General features: G+C 26.9%; 2 protein-coding genes across 2 annotated transcripts; one reads left to right on the top strand and one right to left on the bottom strand.

The window, feature by feature from the left end:
• Positions 1-12,220: 12,220 nt before the first annotated feature.
• On the bottom strand, positions 12,221-14,180 carry LOC136080259 (uncharacterized). Its single transcript, XM_065796874.1, has 4 exons — positions 14,175-14,180; positions 14,070-14,076; positions 13,389-13,687; positions 12,221-13,300 (listed from the first exon to the last, which is right to left on the bottom strand). Exons 1-4 carry the CDS (start codon positions 14,178-14,180, stop codon positions 12,221-12,223), a joined length of 1,392 nt encoding a protein of 463 aa, XP_065652946.1.
• Positions 14,181-14,202: 22 nt separating this feature from the next.
• On the top strand, positions 14,203-16,066 carry LOC136080258 (uncharacterized). The gene is made up of 2 exons (XM_065796873.1): positions 14,203-14,868; positions 14,957-16,066. The coding sequence occupies exons 1-2, from the start codon at positions 14,203-14,205 to the stop codon at positions 16,064-16,066; spliced, it is 1,776 nt and encodes a 591-aa protein (XP_065652945.1).
• The last annotated feature ends 898 nt before the right edge of the window (positions 16,067-16,964 follow it).

The raw sequence follows: 16,964 nt of genomic DNA, 5'->3' as shown, positions 1-16,964 counted from the left end.
TCGATAGCTTTTGCATATTCAATAGTCGATAGTATTGACTATTGAATATGCAAAATATGTAATTATTGAATTAGTAATAATACTTATTACTAATTCGATAATTAAAAGCTCTACATAAGAATTTTTTATTTAAAAAATATTTTTATGTAAAGAGTTATAAAATATATATATATAAGTTAAAAGGAGTATTCTAATTATTCTAAAGAAACTCTTACACGTATTTTCTACACATCTTTTTTTGTTCACTTTAAGCACATTTTTAAACATGTTTTACATAAATCCAGTTTAGGCGAACTTTTAAACATATTTTAGGAAAATCCACTTTAAGTTTGCGGTCAAACATGTTTTAAATAAATCCACTTTAAGCGAAGTTAAATATTAATTAAAAAAAGCAGACACAAAATTTTATATTTATGCACAAGTAATTTCGACTAGAGATTTGCAAATTTAGTTTCTCTTACCGCGTTGTTAACATTTGGAATCAGTTGCCTTTCGATGTTGCTAGTGCAGATAATATCAACATCTTTTAGAGTAAAATTAACTCAATCAATTTTGAAAGGATACGTCGGCGTTGACTGCATATCTTATTGTTTAGTTGTATAAAAATTATTTAATCAATATTGTACGCTGTTACATAATTTATTTATATTATGGCACGTTGTTAGTGTCCATCTATATGGACCTGCGTGTCCTTTAGAACATGTATTAATTGTTCTAATAAATACAATCTAATCTAATCTAATCTAAAAGTTTTCAAACATGTATTAGATAAATTAAACAAATCCACTTTAAGCTAAATTTTAATAATCCTTTAAAGAAATCTTCTTGAGATGAATTTTCAAACACATTTTAAATAAAGACCCCTTTAAAACGAATTTTTAAACGTGATTTAAATAAATCCACTTTAAGAGAAGTTTTTAATAACGTTTTAAAATAAATCTACTTTAGGCGAACTTTTCATACATATTTTAATAAAGGCCACTTTCGGCAACGTTTCAAACAACTCTTAAATAAATCCACTTTAAGCTAGATTTTAATCAACTTATAAAGAATACTATCTTATGCGAATTTAAAAACACATTTTAGATAAATTCACATTAAACGAATTTTCAAATATCTCCTAAATACATCCCCTTTATGCTAAGTCTCATACATGTTTTAAAAAAATTTACTCTAGGCGAATTTTCAAACATGTTTTAAAACAGTCCACTTTAAGTAAAGTTTCAAACACGTTTGAAAATAAATCCACTTTAGGCGAAGTTTCAAACATCTCTTAAATAAATCCACTTTAAGCTTATTTTCATAAATGTTTTAAAAAGTTTAAGTTTGGTGAGTTTTTAAACGTGTTTTCAATAAATCCACTTTAGACAAAGTTTCAAACATGTTTTCAAAAAATTTATTTTAAATGAATTTTCAAATATGTTATCAATAAATTCACTTTAGACGAAAATTCAAACCGGTTTCTAATAAATCCACTTTATGCGAAGTTTCAAATATGTTTCAATAAACCTTACTTTAAATGAACTACCCTACCCAGTCTCCTTTTTATACCACCAGTATAATTCCGTTGTTTATTTATCCTTATAATTTTGATGCAATCCACGTTCGAAAATTAAACTCTTTCGATTATTTTATAAAATGTTAGGTAAACCTGAAATAGTCCACTTTAAGTTGATCTAACGTTATCTTTTTCGTTAAGTGGAACCTATACTGATGAAAAAACGCTCGGTGGACTTTTTTTAATTTTAATTTTTTTTTGTTGTATGCAAAATTCTTGAATTTTGCATACAACAAAATTTAAAAACATTACTTTTCAACTTAAAATTTAAAAACATTACTTTTCAACTTGATTTTATTTAATAAAAGGATTTTTATTAGAAATGTTCGGAGTTTTTATAAAATGCCACTTTCAGTAAAGTGGCATTTTTGGCAAAAGGCCACTTAAAGTCGATCAAGCTTTGTATATATATATATATATATATATATATATATATATATATATATATATATATATATATATATATATATATATATATATATATATATATATATATATATATACATATATATATATATATATATATATATATAATATATATATATATATATATATATATATATATATATACATATATATATATATATACATATATATATATATATATATAATATATATATATATATATATATATATATATATATATATATATATATATATATATACATATACATATATATATATATATATATATATATATATATATATATATATATATATATATATATATATATATATATATATATATATATATGCATATACGTATACATATACATATACATCTATATTAAATAGATGTATATAAATATACATCTATAAAATAATACTGAACTTAATAGTAGCGCCCTTTCGAATCTGTTTGACACAGAAATCTTGACAGCCATTACAACCGAGCTAATGGCGAGAAAGAGTTGCAGCAGCTTTGTTATATAAAAAAACGTGAATGCAAGTGTATGCAAATACCTAACATACGTAAACTTTAAATTATGTAATGTTTAAACATACTGAAACATATATCAAGTTTTACAATTTTACTTTCACTTGAAAATTACATTTCGTCAACCTCTCCTTAAATTTGATGAATATAGCATTGATTTCGGTAAAAAAAATTATTATTTAGTTTTAAAATTTCATAAATCAATGTTAGTACATTGATTTATGAAATTTTAAAATAACCTTTAAAAATCAAAAAAATAATGTTGCCGGTGGTAGGAATCGAACCATGACTTTTTTTGTTCGGAAGTTCTGCGCGCTAACCACTCGTGGCCGAGTGGTTAGCGCGCAGAACTTCCGAACAAAAAAAGTCATGGTTCGATTCCTACCACCGGCAACATTATTTTTTTGATTTTTAAAGGTTATTTCAAAATGCAATATTCTTGTTTTACAGAGATTATATATAAACTTATGTAACGATGTTATACACTTTAACAAACGAAAAGATTTAAAAAAAATCTTGATATTCTAAAAATAATTAAAAAACGAGGGTAAATATGTTGAGTATGTGTCATGATATTTATGTTAGTTTAGTTTTACATTTCAAGTTTTTTTACTACTAAGTTGAGTTCGTGCAGGGTAAATGAGTATAAACAACAATATCGCACACTCCATTATTTTTTGACTTAACTTTTAGGTTAGGGATCATTCATAAATTACGCAACGCTAAATGTCACTAATGAACAAAACATAAAAGAACAGAATTTTCCCTCGCAGAGTTTTAAAAGTTAAATGAAACATTAGAATAGCTTATCAATTTTAATGAAAATCGCCACCTAAAAGTACGTAAGATCTCGTTCTTCTTCTAGGAGAAAAACAAACCTTTTTATAAATCTCCAATAAGCTCTTGGTATGCGAAAAGATGAGCATGTTAACTTTTTTGGTCTTAAAGCAATTTTTCAAAATATATTATTTTACGTAAAAATATTGAAATGAACAAATAATAGAAATATAGAAGTATAGAAATGATCAGTTTGGAATAGATAAGTATAGAAATAGTTGATTTAGTAAAGACCCGTTCTTACGGGTCAGATCAGCAAGTATATATATATATATATATATATATATATATATATATATATATATATATATATATATATATATATATATATATATATATATATATATATATATATATATATATATATATATATACACTAGTGGCCATTGAAATAAAGCCAGCAGCAAATTTTTGGAAAATACACAGTTTACTCTAGCAACAAGGTCTAGCAGGCATATTATCAAATGCAATTTTAACCTTACAATACACTGAATAAAGTTCTAGCTCAAACGGTGAATAAAAGTCAGTAATTCACAGGATATCCTTTATTTTTAAGCACAGCATTAATGCGATCAGGCATACTATGAACAAGTGTTCTACAGTATTCCGGTGTTATTTCTGTCGTCCACACACGCTTCAAAACCTCTTTCAGGTCTTTTTCTGATGTAGGACGATGTGCAGCAACTTTCCTTTTCATAATTTGCCAACAATTTTCAATCACATTTAGATCAGGTGAATTTGATGGCCAATTGGAAAGAAGTTCAATGTTGTTGTCTGAAAACCACTTTTGGACAATCTTTGCGTTGTGACAAGGGGCTGAGTCTTGTTGCATAATTGTTGCTCCTGAGATGTTCATGTGGATTTGAAGCTTACTTTCAAGAACCTCCAAGTACTTTTTGGCATTGACCTTTTCCCCTTTATCGAAGATGTGCAGTCCACACCGACCACTTGCTGTGATGCCACCCCAGATCATGACACTTGGTGGATGTTTGACAGTTTTGATGGTGTATTTGGGATTGAATTGCTGAGAGGCAGGACGTCTGACATAATTGTAACCAGGGCCTCGTAGCTGCTGAAAGGTACTTTCATCTGTGAACATGACTCTCTCCCACCACTCCCTTGACTTGTCTTTCATCGCACGGTAAAACTTCAATCGCTGGAGGAGTTGTTGTTTCGTGATTAGAGGTTTCTTCGCTGGTCTGCGAGCTACAAGACCAAAGTCAGACGTCTCCTAACAGTCCTAGCACTCACTTGAATACCCCTGTCACTAGCTAGGCTTGTAACGCGTGCAGAAGAAGTATGCGGACTAGACACAACAATGCTCTTCAAATAACGATCATCACGATGATTTGTTTTTCGTACTCCCTTGCAGTTGGAACGTCGTGAAACACCTCCAGATCTTAAAACATTCTCAACGGCACCTCTAAAAATCTTCAGTTTCTTTGCAATATCACGCTGAGAATAACGCTCAGCATTCAATGTTACAATTTGCCCCTTGACAAAATCATTAATATCTGGCTTTTTCCCCATTATCACACTAAAATAAGCAATAACAACATTATAGTTTTTCAACAAGAAATCATGAAATTTAATTAAATACTAAGCCAAACACGTGTATAATATGCATAACATAAATAACAATGACGTCATATATAAACAAACCGAACGGCATGACGTTGTTCTTACTTTTTTATACATATTTCATTTTACAGCAAAATCATCAAGTGGCTTTAATTCAATGGCCACTAGTGTATATATATATATATATATATATATATATATATATATATATATATATATATATATATATATATATATATATATATATATATATATATATATATATATATATATATATATATATATATACATATATATATATATATATATATATATATATATATATATATATACATATATATATATATATATACATATATATATATATATATATATATATATATATATATATATATATATATATATATATATACATATATATATATATATATATATATATATATATATATATATATATATATAGAGACATACATAAATACAGACAGACATATATATATGTATACATCAGTGTAAAAACAGGCGTGGTCACATTTTAAAATTATTAAGAAACTATTTATTGATCATTAATAAAAGTCTTTATTTAAAGCAAATGAAACTAAGCAATTTAAAAAAATTTATATTATAATTATTTTATTTAAAATTTACTCAAAACAAAACATTTTGTAATTTTTTATACAAAAATTTTTTTTCTTTGCTTTAAATAAAGACATTTATTAATGATCAACAAATACTTTCTCAATACTTTTTAAATGTGACAACGCCGGTTTTTCCACTGAGGTCTTCATATATATATATATATATGTATATATACATATATATATACATATATATATATATATATATATATATATATATATATATATATATATATATATATATATATATATATATATATATATATATATATATATATATATGTATACATATATATATATATATATTTATATATAAATATATATATATATATATATGTATACATATATATATATATGTATACATATATATATATATATATATATATATATATATATATATATATATATATATATTTATATATATATATATATACATATATATATATATATATATATATATATATATATATATATATATATATATATAGATATTTATATATATATGTATACATATATATATATATATGTATACATATATATATATATATGTATACATATATATATATATATATATATATATATATATATATATATATATATATATTATATATATATATATATATATATATATATATATATATATATATATATATATATATATATATATATATATATATATATATATATATATATATATATATATATAGTCAACAACTGTTTGTTTTATGATATTAACATAAACTGCTAATAATTTAGCCTTGGAACAAATAAAAATATTTTAATAAAAGTAGGGTCTGAAAGATAATAAAAAAATTGTTTCGAAATCTGAATGCATTATATTAAACAAACCTTCTATGCATTTTACAGTAAAAAATCTTTTCCAATTTTTAATAAGATATCTCAATACGATGTTTGCATTGCACAACAGAAAATATAAGGAGTTAGTAAATTATGAAGAATCTTCTTTTGCTCTGTAAATAATTAAAAATATAGATCCACTATATGGAGTTTGTTAATCGTTGTACTTTTTTTAGTGGCATTTTATATCTTATTTAGATCTTTATATCCACATTTAAATGCGATTTTTGGTTGAAACTGAAATAATAATTTCAAGAAAAAGTAAAAAAAGTAAAAAGCGAGACAAAGGAGCTGATTTTTATAATAAAGATTGTAAGAAATAATTTATGAAAAAAGCATGCAAATACCATCAACTCTATCATAAGTCAGTCAGCTCACAAAGTTTTGAGAAAATGTCTTCTGAAAAATGTTGTAATCCATTTAGCAAGAGCTCCAAGTTGGTGTTTAAGCATTTGCCTAAAATATCCGGAGACATATAAACACCTAAACAAGTCAAACTTTATAAATCTTCTTTGTAAAAATACTTATTTGAAGCACATAAATTTTATCAATCCAGGATGTGATATAATGTTATTTTTAAAATAACTTAAATGGAAATATTAATAATTTATACGACCATGAGAAAATATTTTTTTGTATTTGATAAGATGAAAACCAAGAGTTTTCTTGTATTTAATACAACTAAAAAAGTTAACCTAATTTAATTAAAAAAGTTGACCTAATGTGATTTTTAAAAGACACTTTTGACGAGTTTCAAAATAAAACTAAAAGTTCAACAAAGTATGTAATTGTTTATTAAAGGCATGTTATCATCCTACTATTATGCTTCCAACTATCATTGGAACCAAAATTCTAGAAATCTAGTGGTAAGTTTGACGAATAATTTGCACGACTAACAAAACTAAGTGTCGAGTAGACTTAATATTACCAGACGTCCGGATTTTACTGAGAAGTATACAGCTCCAAAACTGTAAAAATAAATTTTTTTACTGTGTTCTCTTTCGTAAAAGCCGGGCATCTGGCAACCCTATGTATACTGGATTATTTTTACGCTTGGATCAGTCTTAACTAAAATATGCAGTTAAGTAACCAAGGTTCATCGTTTAGTTGGACGAAAAGTGAATGTTTTAATGTGTTAATATGTTAAAATATAAGTATGTTTTTTGTTCATTGAAGAATGTATGCATTTTTACTCAATCTTCATATTATATAAATCGTGATAAATAAGTCTACAAAAAGATGCTCAATAAACCAATATGTTTCCTCTTTAATACACATAGTTTTACATTTGAAATTGATACTTGCGTTAATATCTTTCTTTTTAGCTAGAGATTTTGAAAGTTAATAAAAATATCTTGAGAAGTTGTATTTTTTCTTGTAAAAGTTGACATTTTTAATTTTCAAAAAGTCTTTAAACCTAAAATAATGAATTATCTTTAAAATCTCTAACTTAATATTAACCTAACACACTAAGAACTATTTGTGGATTTTTTTTATGAATGTAGTAAAAGATAAGTATGAGTTCATCTCTAATATTTCTATGCGACTTTTTGACTAACTTTTAGAAAATTGCAGCCATTTTTTAAATAAAAATGTATTTTTTAATATTTGATTAAAAAAAAAAAAATTGTTTTTTTTAATAAAGACTTTATTAAGTAGGTTAAAATGTAAATTTCCAAATTATTTTTAGAAGAATTAATCATTTTTTGCCAAGTTTTAATTTGAGCTCCACTGGGTTCTCTTATTTGTATAATAAATAACATTTCAGCATGAGGATATTTCCCATATTGCAACAGTTCGCGTGCTATGGTTGACTTCCCACTATTAGTAGGCCCAGTAATTAACGCGTTTTCTGAATAAACATCTTTTGAAGGTTTAAAAATGCTAAATTTGTTTTTAAAAGGAAAACAATTATCTTTGATATCAAATGGATCCACATTTCCTTTTAAATAAAAATTATGAAATCCTTTTTCGTTTATTATTTCAGTCATAGATATACAATCATTTTTTTAAGGTTCACTTTTAACATGTTTTTGCTCTTCTCTATCTCTAATTTTTTTATAATTAAAAAAAAATGGAAAGAAGAGAAGAGCAAAATTTTTTTAAATTTTTTTTTGTAAAAATTAAAAAACTAATTAGATAAATATTATTGTTTATATATGTTTATATTGTTTATATATTTTTTTCAATCTCGAATAAAGGGTTAATATGTTCATAAATGCAAAATTTTTCCATTTCAGGTTATACTTTTAAATTAGCTTCTCGATTGCCATCCAGACGATAATGATTGCGTATTTCTGTAAGTATGCCCTTATAAAAAACAAACGGATTTTAAGTAAATTTTGTAAAAAAATCAATTGAATGCGCGTTGATTGAAATAAAAATTTGAATTCATCATGTTTTGTGTAATGGATTGAACTTCGTTTTCAAATTAATTTGTATATGTCTAAATATTTTGTCGGCTCTAAAAGTATCAAAAACGTTAGCATAATTTGAAGACAAAAGATTGTAATTGGGTATTTCTTTAGCTCTATTTTTATTAGAATCTTATTTTTTCTTGAACGCTATGCACGCTGTAAAATTTTGTGCCCATAGCAATAGTTTGAGTTATAAATGCAGGAGGAGGAATTTTGTTTTGAAAATGATCACTTTCTTTTGCATAAAGAGTTGAGTAGAAAGAATGGATTTTAGGATAATTTGAATAATACATCCATCTTTGACCTTTTAAAAAATGAATCCATTCGTTTAATTTTTCTCCAAAAATTTCTTTTTTTCATCATTTTTTATAGCTATATAAATGCAACCCGAGTCAGTATCTGTAGCAATTAAATGTTTTTAGCTCCATGATTTCTTAATTCTTCTTCTATTTCACATGCAAAACGTACACCATTAAGCTTTGCATACGATAATATTTGAGAAGCGACAATATATAAAGATTTGTTGTCTACTTTATATTTTTCACAACTGCACATAATAAGAGAGTTTTTATAAAGTTTGTCATCCGATTTCATAAGTTCAAAAATGTCTTAATTCTTCATTATATTTACCGTTGTGGAATAAAATGGTTTTTGCTTTGACTTCATTAGTTTCGTTAAAGAGGTTATGTTTAAAATACAGGTTTGCTCATTTTTATTTGCGATTCTATTCATTTTTATATGCATGTTTATTCATTTGTATATACGCGTTTATTTGCGAGTCAGCTACTCATAAAATCTCTAATACAACTTTATATAAGCATTAAATGGGCTTTTATGTAGGTTTTATATAGATATATTTAAAATATAAATTAGGTTGCTGCCACTGTTATGTATCTAAAAAATGGTTGCCGAGCCGGCGCTGGATATGGTTGTAAAACCTGTTAAACTCTGTAGTACCTATAATATTTTTAAGCTTCCTGATTACCCCATCCCTATATCGAGGCCTTTTTCCCTGTTTGTAAGTATGCTTTCAAGAAGAAATACATTCAGATACGTAGTAGCTATGCCATGGGAGGCTTGTGTTTGCCTAACAGAAAGACTCCAGTGGAATTTAAAGTTGCCCTAACAAGCACCGGCGCTTCCACATCTGCATTCCTAATTGCTGATGCCAGCATTGTAGTAATGAAAAGTACAAAAGGAATCTACATTCCAGCCTCCAGTTTTTGTTTCATAAGCCAGCACTCCCATTGTTGAAAAATCACAAATTAAACTAACATTCTTACCACGATGTGCAGACGGCTGTAAAACTGCTGGCGCATTAAATCCAGTTTCATCCAAATAAATTAGTTTTTCTTTTAAAATGCCATTAATTTCGCTTGCAAATGCATAGCGTGCATCAATAACTCGCGTTGAGTTTTGTTTTTCTGGCACATGCGCAATACGCTTTCTTGATGAAGTAATGAAATAAATACGCATATAAGAATGAATAAATACGCATATAAGAATAAATTATTGCGCATATAAGAATGAATAACCCTGTAAGTATCATATGTAAAGTTTTCAGTGTCATCTATACACAAGTTGTATGTTTGTTTCAAATATACAACTTGTGTATAGCAAATTACTAACGATATTTTAAAATGCTTTTTTTCTTGATTCATGTAAGTTGTGGATTGATTTAGAGCTATGTTTTGGCCAAACGTTTCATAATTCCCGTTGATATATAATTTGCAAGAGGCATCTAGAACTTTATCATTTCTTTTAACTGCTTCTTTTCGTTTTTCGATATTTTCTCTCACCATTTTTTCGGCAAGAGGATATTGTCATAGTAGTATCGAGTATATCGAGTAATACTTTGTAAATTTTTTCAACAATGCATCCGAAAAATTCTGTAAGCCACATTAAAAAATCTAAGTATTCTATTGTTTTGTGTTGTTTGCAATAGTATATTTACCTTTTTTTTTTAAAAAAAACGTTTGGCGGCAATTTCGCAGGCCAAATAATCTTACAAAAATATAACTTCTTTTTCTATCATGGGAGAGAAGTCTCCTACTTCATCTTGATACTCTGGTTGCAATTTGACAATGCATTAAAGCGCTAGAAGAAAAACCGTTTGGATTAATTCGATGATATTTGTTAATAAATTATTTCAAAGTTTTGTGTTCGAGACCAAACAAATACTTCATTATAACTGCGTCCAAAACAACGGTATCTAAAACGGCAGAGATTTGTAATAACGGTCTTAATTTTGTTAAATTTAAAAAATTTCATAATTTAGTCACGCCGTCGTAGGGATTTTTGATAATTTCTTTTCTATCGTTTTTGATTTCATGTAATCATGTAAGCAAAGAGTTCAATATGTGGTATGCTTTTGTATCCTAAAGCTAAAGGTTCGTCTATAATTTGAGATAAGAAGAAAGAGTTTTTTTTTATAAGACAACTTTTAAATTCTTCATTATCAACAATTTAAGATATGTGAGGATACGAAGGCATTAAATAATAAAGAATAGTATTGATAGTTCCTTTTTGTGCGTCTTTAGAAAACATGTTTCTAAAGTTTGTTCTAAAGAACAATATAAAATTCTTAGAGTATCTACCACTTAAATATGTTTACCAAAACATTTTATGCGCACTTTGCTAGTACTTTGAGCGATAAAAAACAAATCTTCCAAAGTGCTATATTTTACAAAAGCCTGAAACAGCTTTTCTTCAAAATTGTCCAAACTAATATATAAAAGAATGTCTGGCATTTTCTATAAAGCTTTAACAAGCATAATTCGAATATCGAATGAGGCATTGTGAGCAACTTTGTGATAGGACAAATTATTACTAAAACGTGCCGTGTTTATATTACAGTAGTCGTGTGCTAAATTGTAAATTTTTGACCCCATTCAGGACAGTAAAAAACTTTGTTCGTTCTTATTATAACAAAATTGCAAAGCGTTCGTTTAACCTGCATTTTATATCAGAAGCATAATTTTTTTTATTAATACAAATTTTAATCGGATGAATTGTTCTTCTACGTTCGGTTGCCTTCCCAGCCGGTGTAGTATGAGATTTTTACTCCCACTTTTTTTTTACTCCCCAAAAAAAATCTTCTGGGAAATATGTGCCGCGGAGTATAAAACGCTTACTAAATTTTTACTCCCTTTATGAGATTTTTACTCTCATTAGATGTTTTTACCCTTATATTTATATAACGATATAATTGCGTCTAATAATCAAAAGTCAAACTTTGAAAATTAATTTTATTTTCAGCTTTTATATAATAAATGTTACACGGTGCATACAACTTTTAAAACATTTAATTCATACAATTTTATATATGAAAATTATAATGGAAGTAAAATTTGTTAAATTATTTTAAATAAAATGGATAAAATATAATTTTTAAAAGTTAACATCTTAGATAAGCTTTTATGCGAGTTGCAACCTTGAGTTTTGTTTCACCTACATAGAGCTTTCCACACGAACACTCCAGTTTGTAGACTCCTGGGTAAGAGTTGTTGGGAAGTCGAGGCTTGTTTTTTTGAGTTATTAATTGTTGAAGGTTTTTTGGTGATTTAAAAACTGGAGTATAGCCTACACTTTTAAATATCTGTTTTAATTGATTACTTAATTTTGGTACCCATGGTAGAGAAATATAATTTGGTTCTAATTTTTTGATGTTATTGTTGTTGTTTTGTTGATTATTTTGATTATTTTGCTTATTGTTTTTTATTTTTTTGACAATGTTTTGAAGTATTTTTTTATTATAACCATTTTGTGTAAACATTTCTGTTAGAAACTTTAATTCATGATTTATGTGTTCTTTACTGCATAATGCAAAAGCTCTTTGGATAAAACCTTTAAATACACCATAAATTATTTTTGGATCGTGACAAGAATGCGGCTTTATTTGCACATTAGTTATTGCATCTTTGCGATAGATATTAAAAAGATATGTTCCAGATTTGTTATTTGTTATTGAGAGATCGAGAAAATTTATTGTGTGTGAATCACTTTCTTTTTCAATCGTATATTTGATATTTGTGTGTTGATTATTTAACAAGTCAAGAAAACGTTCTGATTCTGCCTCATTTATAAAACGGGAATGGATATCATCTACATACCTTTTAAATGATTTTACACATATTGGTGGCGTAAGATATTGTGCCTGTAGTAACGCTTTTTCTTCATAATGTTGTAGAAAACTCTCTGCCATTACTACCATTAATGATAAACCTATAGGACCAGCATCTTTCAATGTGTGTATGTTGCTTTCATGTAAAAAATAACAATTTGACAAACACAAATCTAAAAGTATTTTTATTTCTGAAAAAGATAATTTTGATTTAAAGACAGGACTGTTACGGAGTTGTTCTAATAAAATATCGATTGATTCTTTAACTGGTATTGAAGGGTAAAGATTAACAATATCGAAGGAAACTTGAAATTCACCAGGATCGATATACCATGATTGAGCACATTCAACAAACTGTTTTGAATTTCGAAGTTTAGTTTTGTTAAGATTGGAGGTAGGTTGGATGAGATAGTTTATATGTAGGTGATCCTATTGTGCTTACTATAATTCGCATTGGGTAGTTATTAGTTGGTTTGTGTGCTTTGATGACACCATATAATCGTGGAGGAGTGGCGTCACTTGGATAAATTGATCTATATTCATTTTTTGTAAACTTTGTTTTCAGATTTCGTAAAGTATTCTGAACTTTGCGAAGGAGTTTTTGAGTTGGATCATAGTTTATGATTTTAGATTTTCCGAGTTGTTCTTCAATTTTTTTAAGAGCATCGGTTTTATTAATTCGAACAAAGCCTGATCCTTTATCGAACGGATAAATACTAATTGTGTTGCTAGACTTAAGTTCTTTTTAACGGTTTTTTTTTATTTCTTGAATAACAAGGGTATATATAACCCCTAGAAATATTGTAATTTATTATAAGAAAGAGGATAAGTTTACATACTATACCAGATGTTTAAACTTAATTAAATTTTATAAAAGCTTATCTAAGATGTTAACTTTTAAAAATTATATTGTCGCCAATTATAGTATTGGATTATATCATAACATCAACGCATTAAAAAACGCAAAGAAAAACGCAGCAAAATCAAAAAATCAATGGATATTTCTTCAAAGATGTGTTAAACATTGCATCATCCCAAGATTTCTTCGTATAAAAAATCTACTGAACAGTAAATTTAGTAAATGCTTAATGATAAAAGTTAAAAAAGATCTACTTCTACATACCCAAAAGCTAGCAAAAAAAAGATATTTCAACAACATAATTTCAATCAAAAAATTAGAAGAATTTATAAAATCATGTGTAAATAATGAAGATTTTCAAAAAATTACAAACATTACAGATAAGTCCTACGAATATATGTTTTTGCGATCGAGAAATAAACTAAAAAACAAACTTGATTTATTAATCAAGGAAAATAGATATAAAGATAATGATAACCAAAGAAAGTACAAGTTTATAAAAGAGGTAACACTTAATTTATGTGCTGATAATATCCCAACACATCACAAAAAATTACTAGATTTAGGACCTAACTTTGTTCCTATTCCGAGTAAAGTTCCATATATGGATATAATAAGTATAACTGAAACGGCAGCTTTAAAGTTAAAGTATTCAAACAAAAATACTGATGCAAATAAACTTAGACAAGATGTACTTCGAGTTTTGAAAATTCATAAACCGGTTTCTACAAATTCAGATAAGGATCAGCTTAAAGCTCTCAAAGAACTTAAGTCAAGCAACACAATTAGTATTTATCCGTTCGATAAAGGATCAGGCTTTGTTCGAATTAATAAAACCGATGCTCTTAAAAAAATTGAAGAACAACTCGGAAAATCTAAAATCATAAACTATGATCCAACTCAAAAACTCCTTCGCAAAGTTCAGAATACTTTACGAAATCTGAAAACAAAGTTTACAAAAAATGAATATAGATCAATTTATCCAAGTGACGCCACTCCTCCACGATTATATGGTGTCATCAAAGCACACAAACCAACTAATAACTACCCAATGCGAATTATAGTAAGCACAATAGGATCACCTACATATAAACTATCTCATCCAACCTACCTCCAATCTTAACAAAACTAAACTTCGAAATTCAAAACAGTTTGTTGAATGTGCTCAATCATGGTATATCGATCCTGGTGAATTTCAAGTTTCCTTCGATATTGTTAATCTTTACCCTTCAATACCAGTTAAAGAATCAATCGATATTTTATTAGAACAACTCCGTAACAGTCCTGTCTTTAAATCAAAATTATCTTTTTCAGAAATAAAAATACTTTTAGATTTGTGTTTGTCAAATTGTTATTTTTTACATGAAAGCAACATACACACATTGAAAGATGCTGGTCCTATAGGTTTATCATTAATGGTAGTAATGGCAGAGAGTTTTCTACAACATTATGAAGAAAAAGCGTTACTACAGGCACAATATCTTACGCCACCAATATGTGTAAAATCATTTAAAAGGTATGTAGATGATATCCATTCCCGTTTTATAAATGAGGCAGAATCAGAACGTTTTCTTGACTTGTTAAATAATCAACACACAAATATCAAATATACGATTGAAAAAGAAAGTGATTCACACACAATAAATTTTCTCGATCTCTCAATAACAAATAACAAATCTGGAACATATCTTTTTAATATCTATCGCAAAGATGCAATAACTAATGTGCAAATAAAGCCGCATTCTTGTCACGATCCAAAAATAATTTATGGTGTATTTAAAGGTTTTATCCAAAGAGCTTTTGCATTATGCAGTAAAGAACACATAAATCATGAATTAAAGTTTCTAACAGAAATGTTTACACAAAATGGTTATAATAAAAAAATACTTCAAAACATTGTCAAAAAAATAAAAAACAATAAGCAAAATAATCAAAATAATCAACAAAACAACAACAATAACATCAAAAAATTAGAACCAAATTATATTTCTCTACCATGGGTACCAAAATTAAGTAATCAATTAAAACAGATATTTAAAAGTGTAGGCTATACTCCAGTTTTTAAATCACCAAAAAACCTTCAACAATTAATAACTCAAAAAAACAAGCCTCGACTTCCCAACAACTCTTACCCAGGAGTCTACAAACTGGAGTGTTTGTGTGGAAAGCTCTATGTAGGTGAAACAAAACTCAAGGTTTCAACTCGCATTTGCCAACATCAAAAACATACTTTGAGGGAAAATGGAAAAATTCGGCCGTAGCGGGGCATTCCAGAAATTGCCATGGTGCCTTTGGCTGGAATAATAACAACACTGTTAAAGTAGAGGAAGACTATTTTAAGAGAAAAGTGAGAGAGTCCTTGGAAATACAGTTTCACCAGTGTTCTCCGGGTGAAGGCAGTTTGAATGAAGACGACGGTGATTACGTCACATCGTCGTTTTGGAAACCTTATTTTTCTTTTTTAAGACGCAAGAACACATTACATTGAAGTTTTATTATTTGTTTGTTTTTTTAACGATTTTTTTATATTACTTGAATAACGAGGGTATATATAACCCCTAGAAACATTGTAATTTATTATAAGAAAGAGGATAAAATATAAGTTTTTGAGAATTTTTTTTGTACTTAAAGAACATATAATGTACAGGTACTTGTTTGGTCAAAAGTTGTACTTGTTTTATTAAAAAAGAAAGAGGAATATGATTCAAAAATGTTTACGTTTACAATAAGGCCATCGTACTTGATTATGGTACCTGCAGAATCTGAAAATCACAGTTTTTATTTCATTCTGACTTCTTTATCCATCAAATTTAAACATTTTTATTCTTTTTTCTATATATCGTTCTTAATTTTCTTATTTCTACATTTAAAAAAATATTTTTTCATAGACTAAACATAAAAAGGAAAACTAATATACTTAAAAAATGTCTAAAAGTTATGAAGAGAGGATTATAAGAATTTTTTCTGCTAAATTTTATTTTACAACAGTTCAACATTAAAGTGATTAGCAGTTGAATTATCAAGGAATATAGCATGTTTACTAAGCTGTGTAAGTGTTAAAATGCATGGGTAAGTCAGTCATTTCAATTCCTCTCCATATTTGCTATATACTTTTATATCAATACCCATAAACGAGGCACACCTAATTAATTCTGCATC

This window comes from Hydra vulgaris, chromosome 05, assembly GCF_038396675.1.
Source record: "Hydra vulgaris chromosome 05, alternate assembly HydraT2T_AEP".
Taxonomy (NCBI): Eukaryota; Metazoa; Cnidaria; class Hydrozoa; order Anthoathecata; family Hydridae; genus Hydra; species Hydra vulgaris.
The sequence above is the reverse complement of the archived record's forward strand: the minus strand, read 5'-3'. Positions and strand labels throughout refer to the sequence as shown.

What these genes read in the sequence shown, in the direction of transcription:
- LOC136080258 (XM_065796873.1), top strand. Translation starts at nt 14,203, where the DNA reads ATGTTTTTGCGATCGAGAAATAAACTAAAAAACAAACTTGATTTATTA. An exon ending in ACTACCCAATGCGAATTATA is followed by an intron (nt 14,869 to 14,956) that starts GTAAGCACAATA and finishes AATTCAAAACAG; the next exon opens with TTTGTTGAATGTGCTCAATC.
- LOC136080259 (XM_065796874.1), bottom strand. An exon ending in ACTACCCAATGCGAATTATA is followed by an intron (nt 13,301 to 13,388) that starts GTAAGCACAATA and finishes AATTCAAAACAG; the next exon opens with TTTGTTGAATGTGCTCAATC.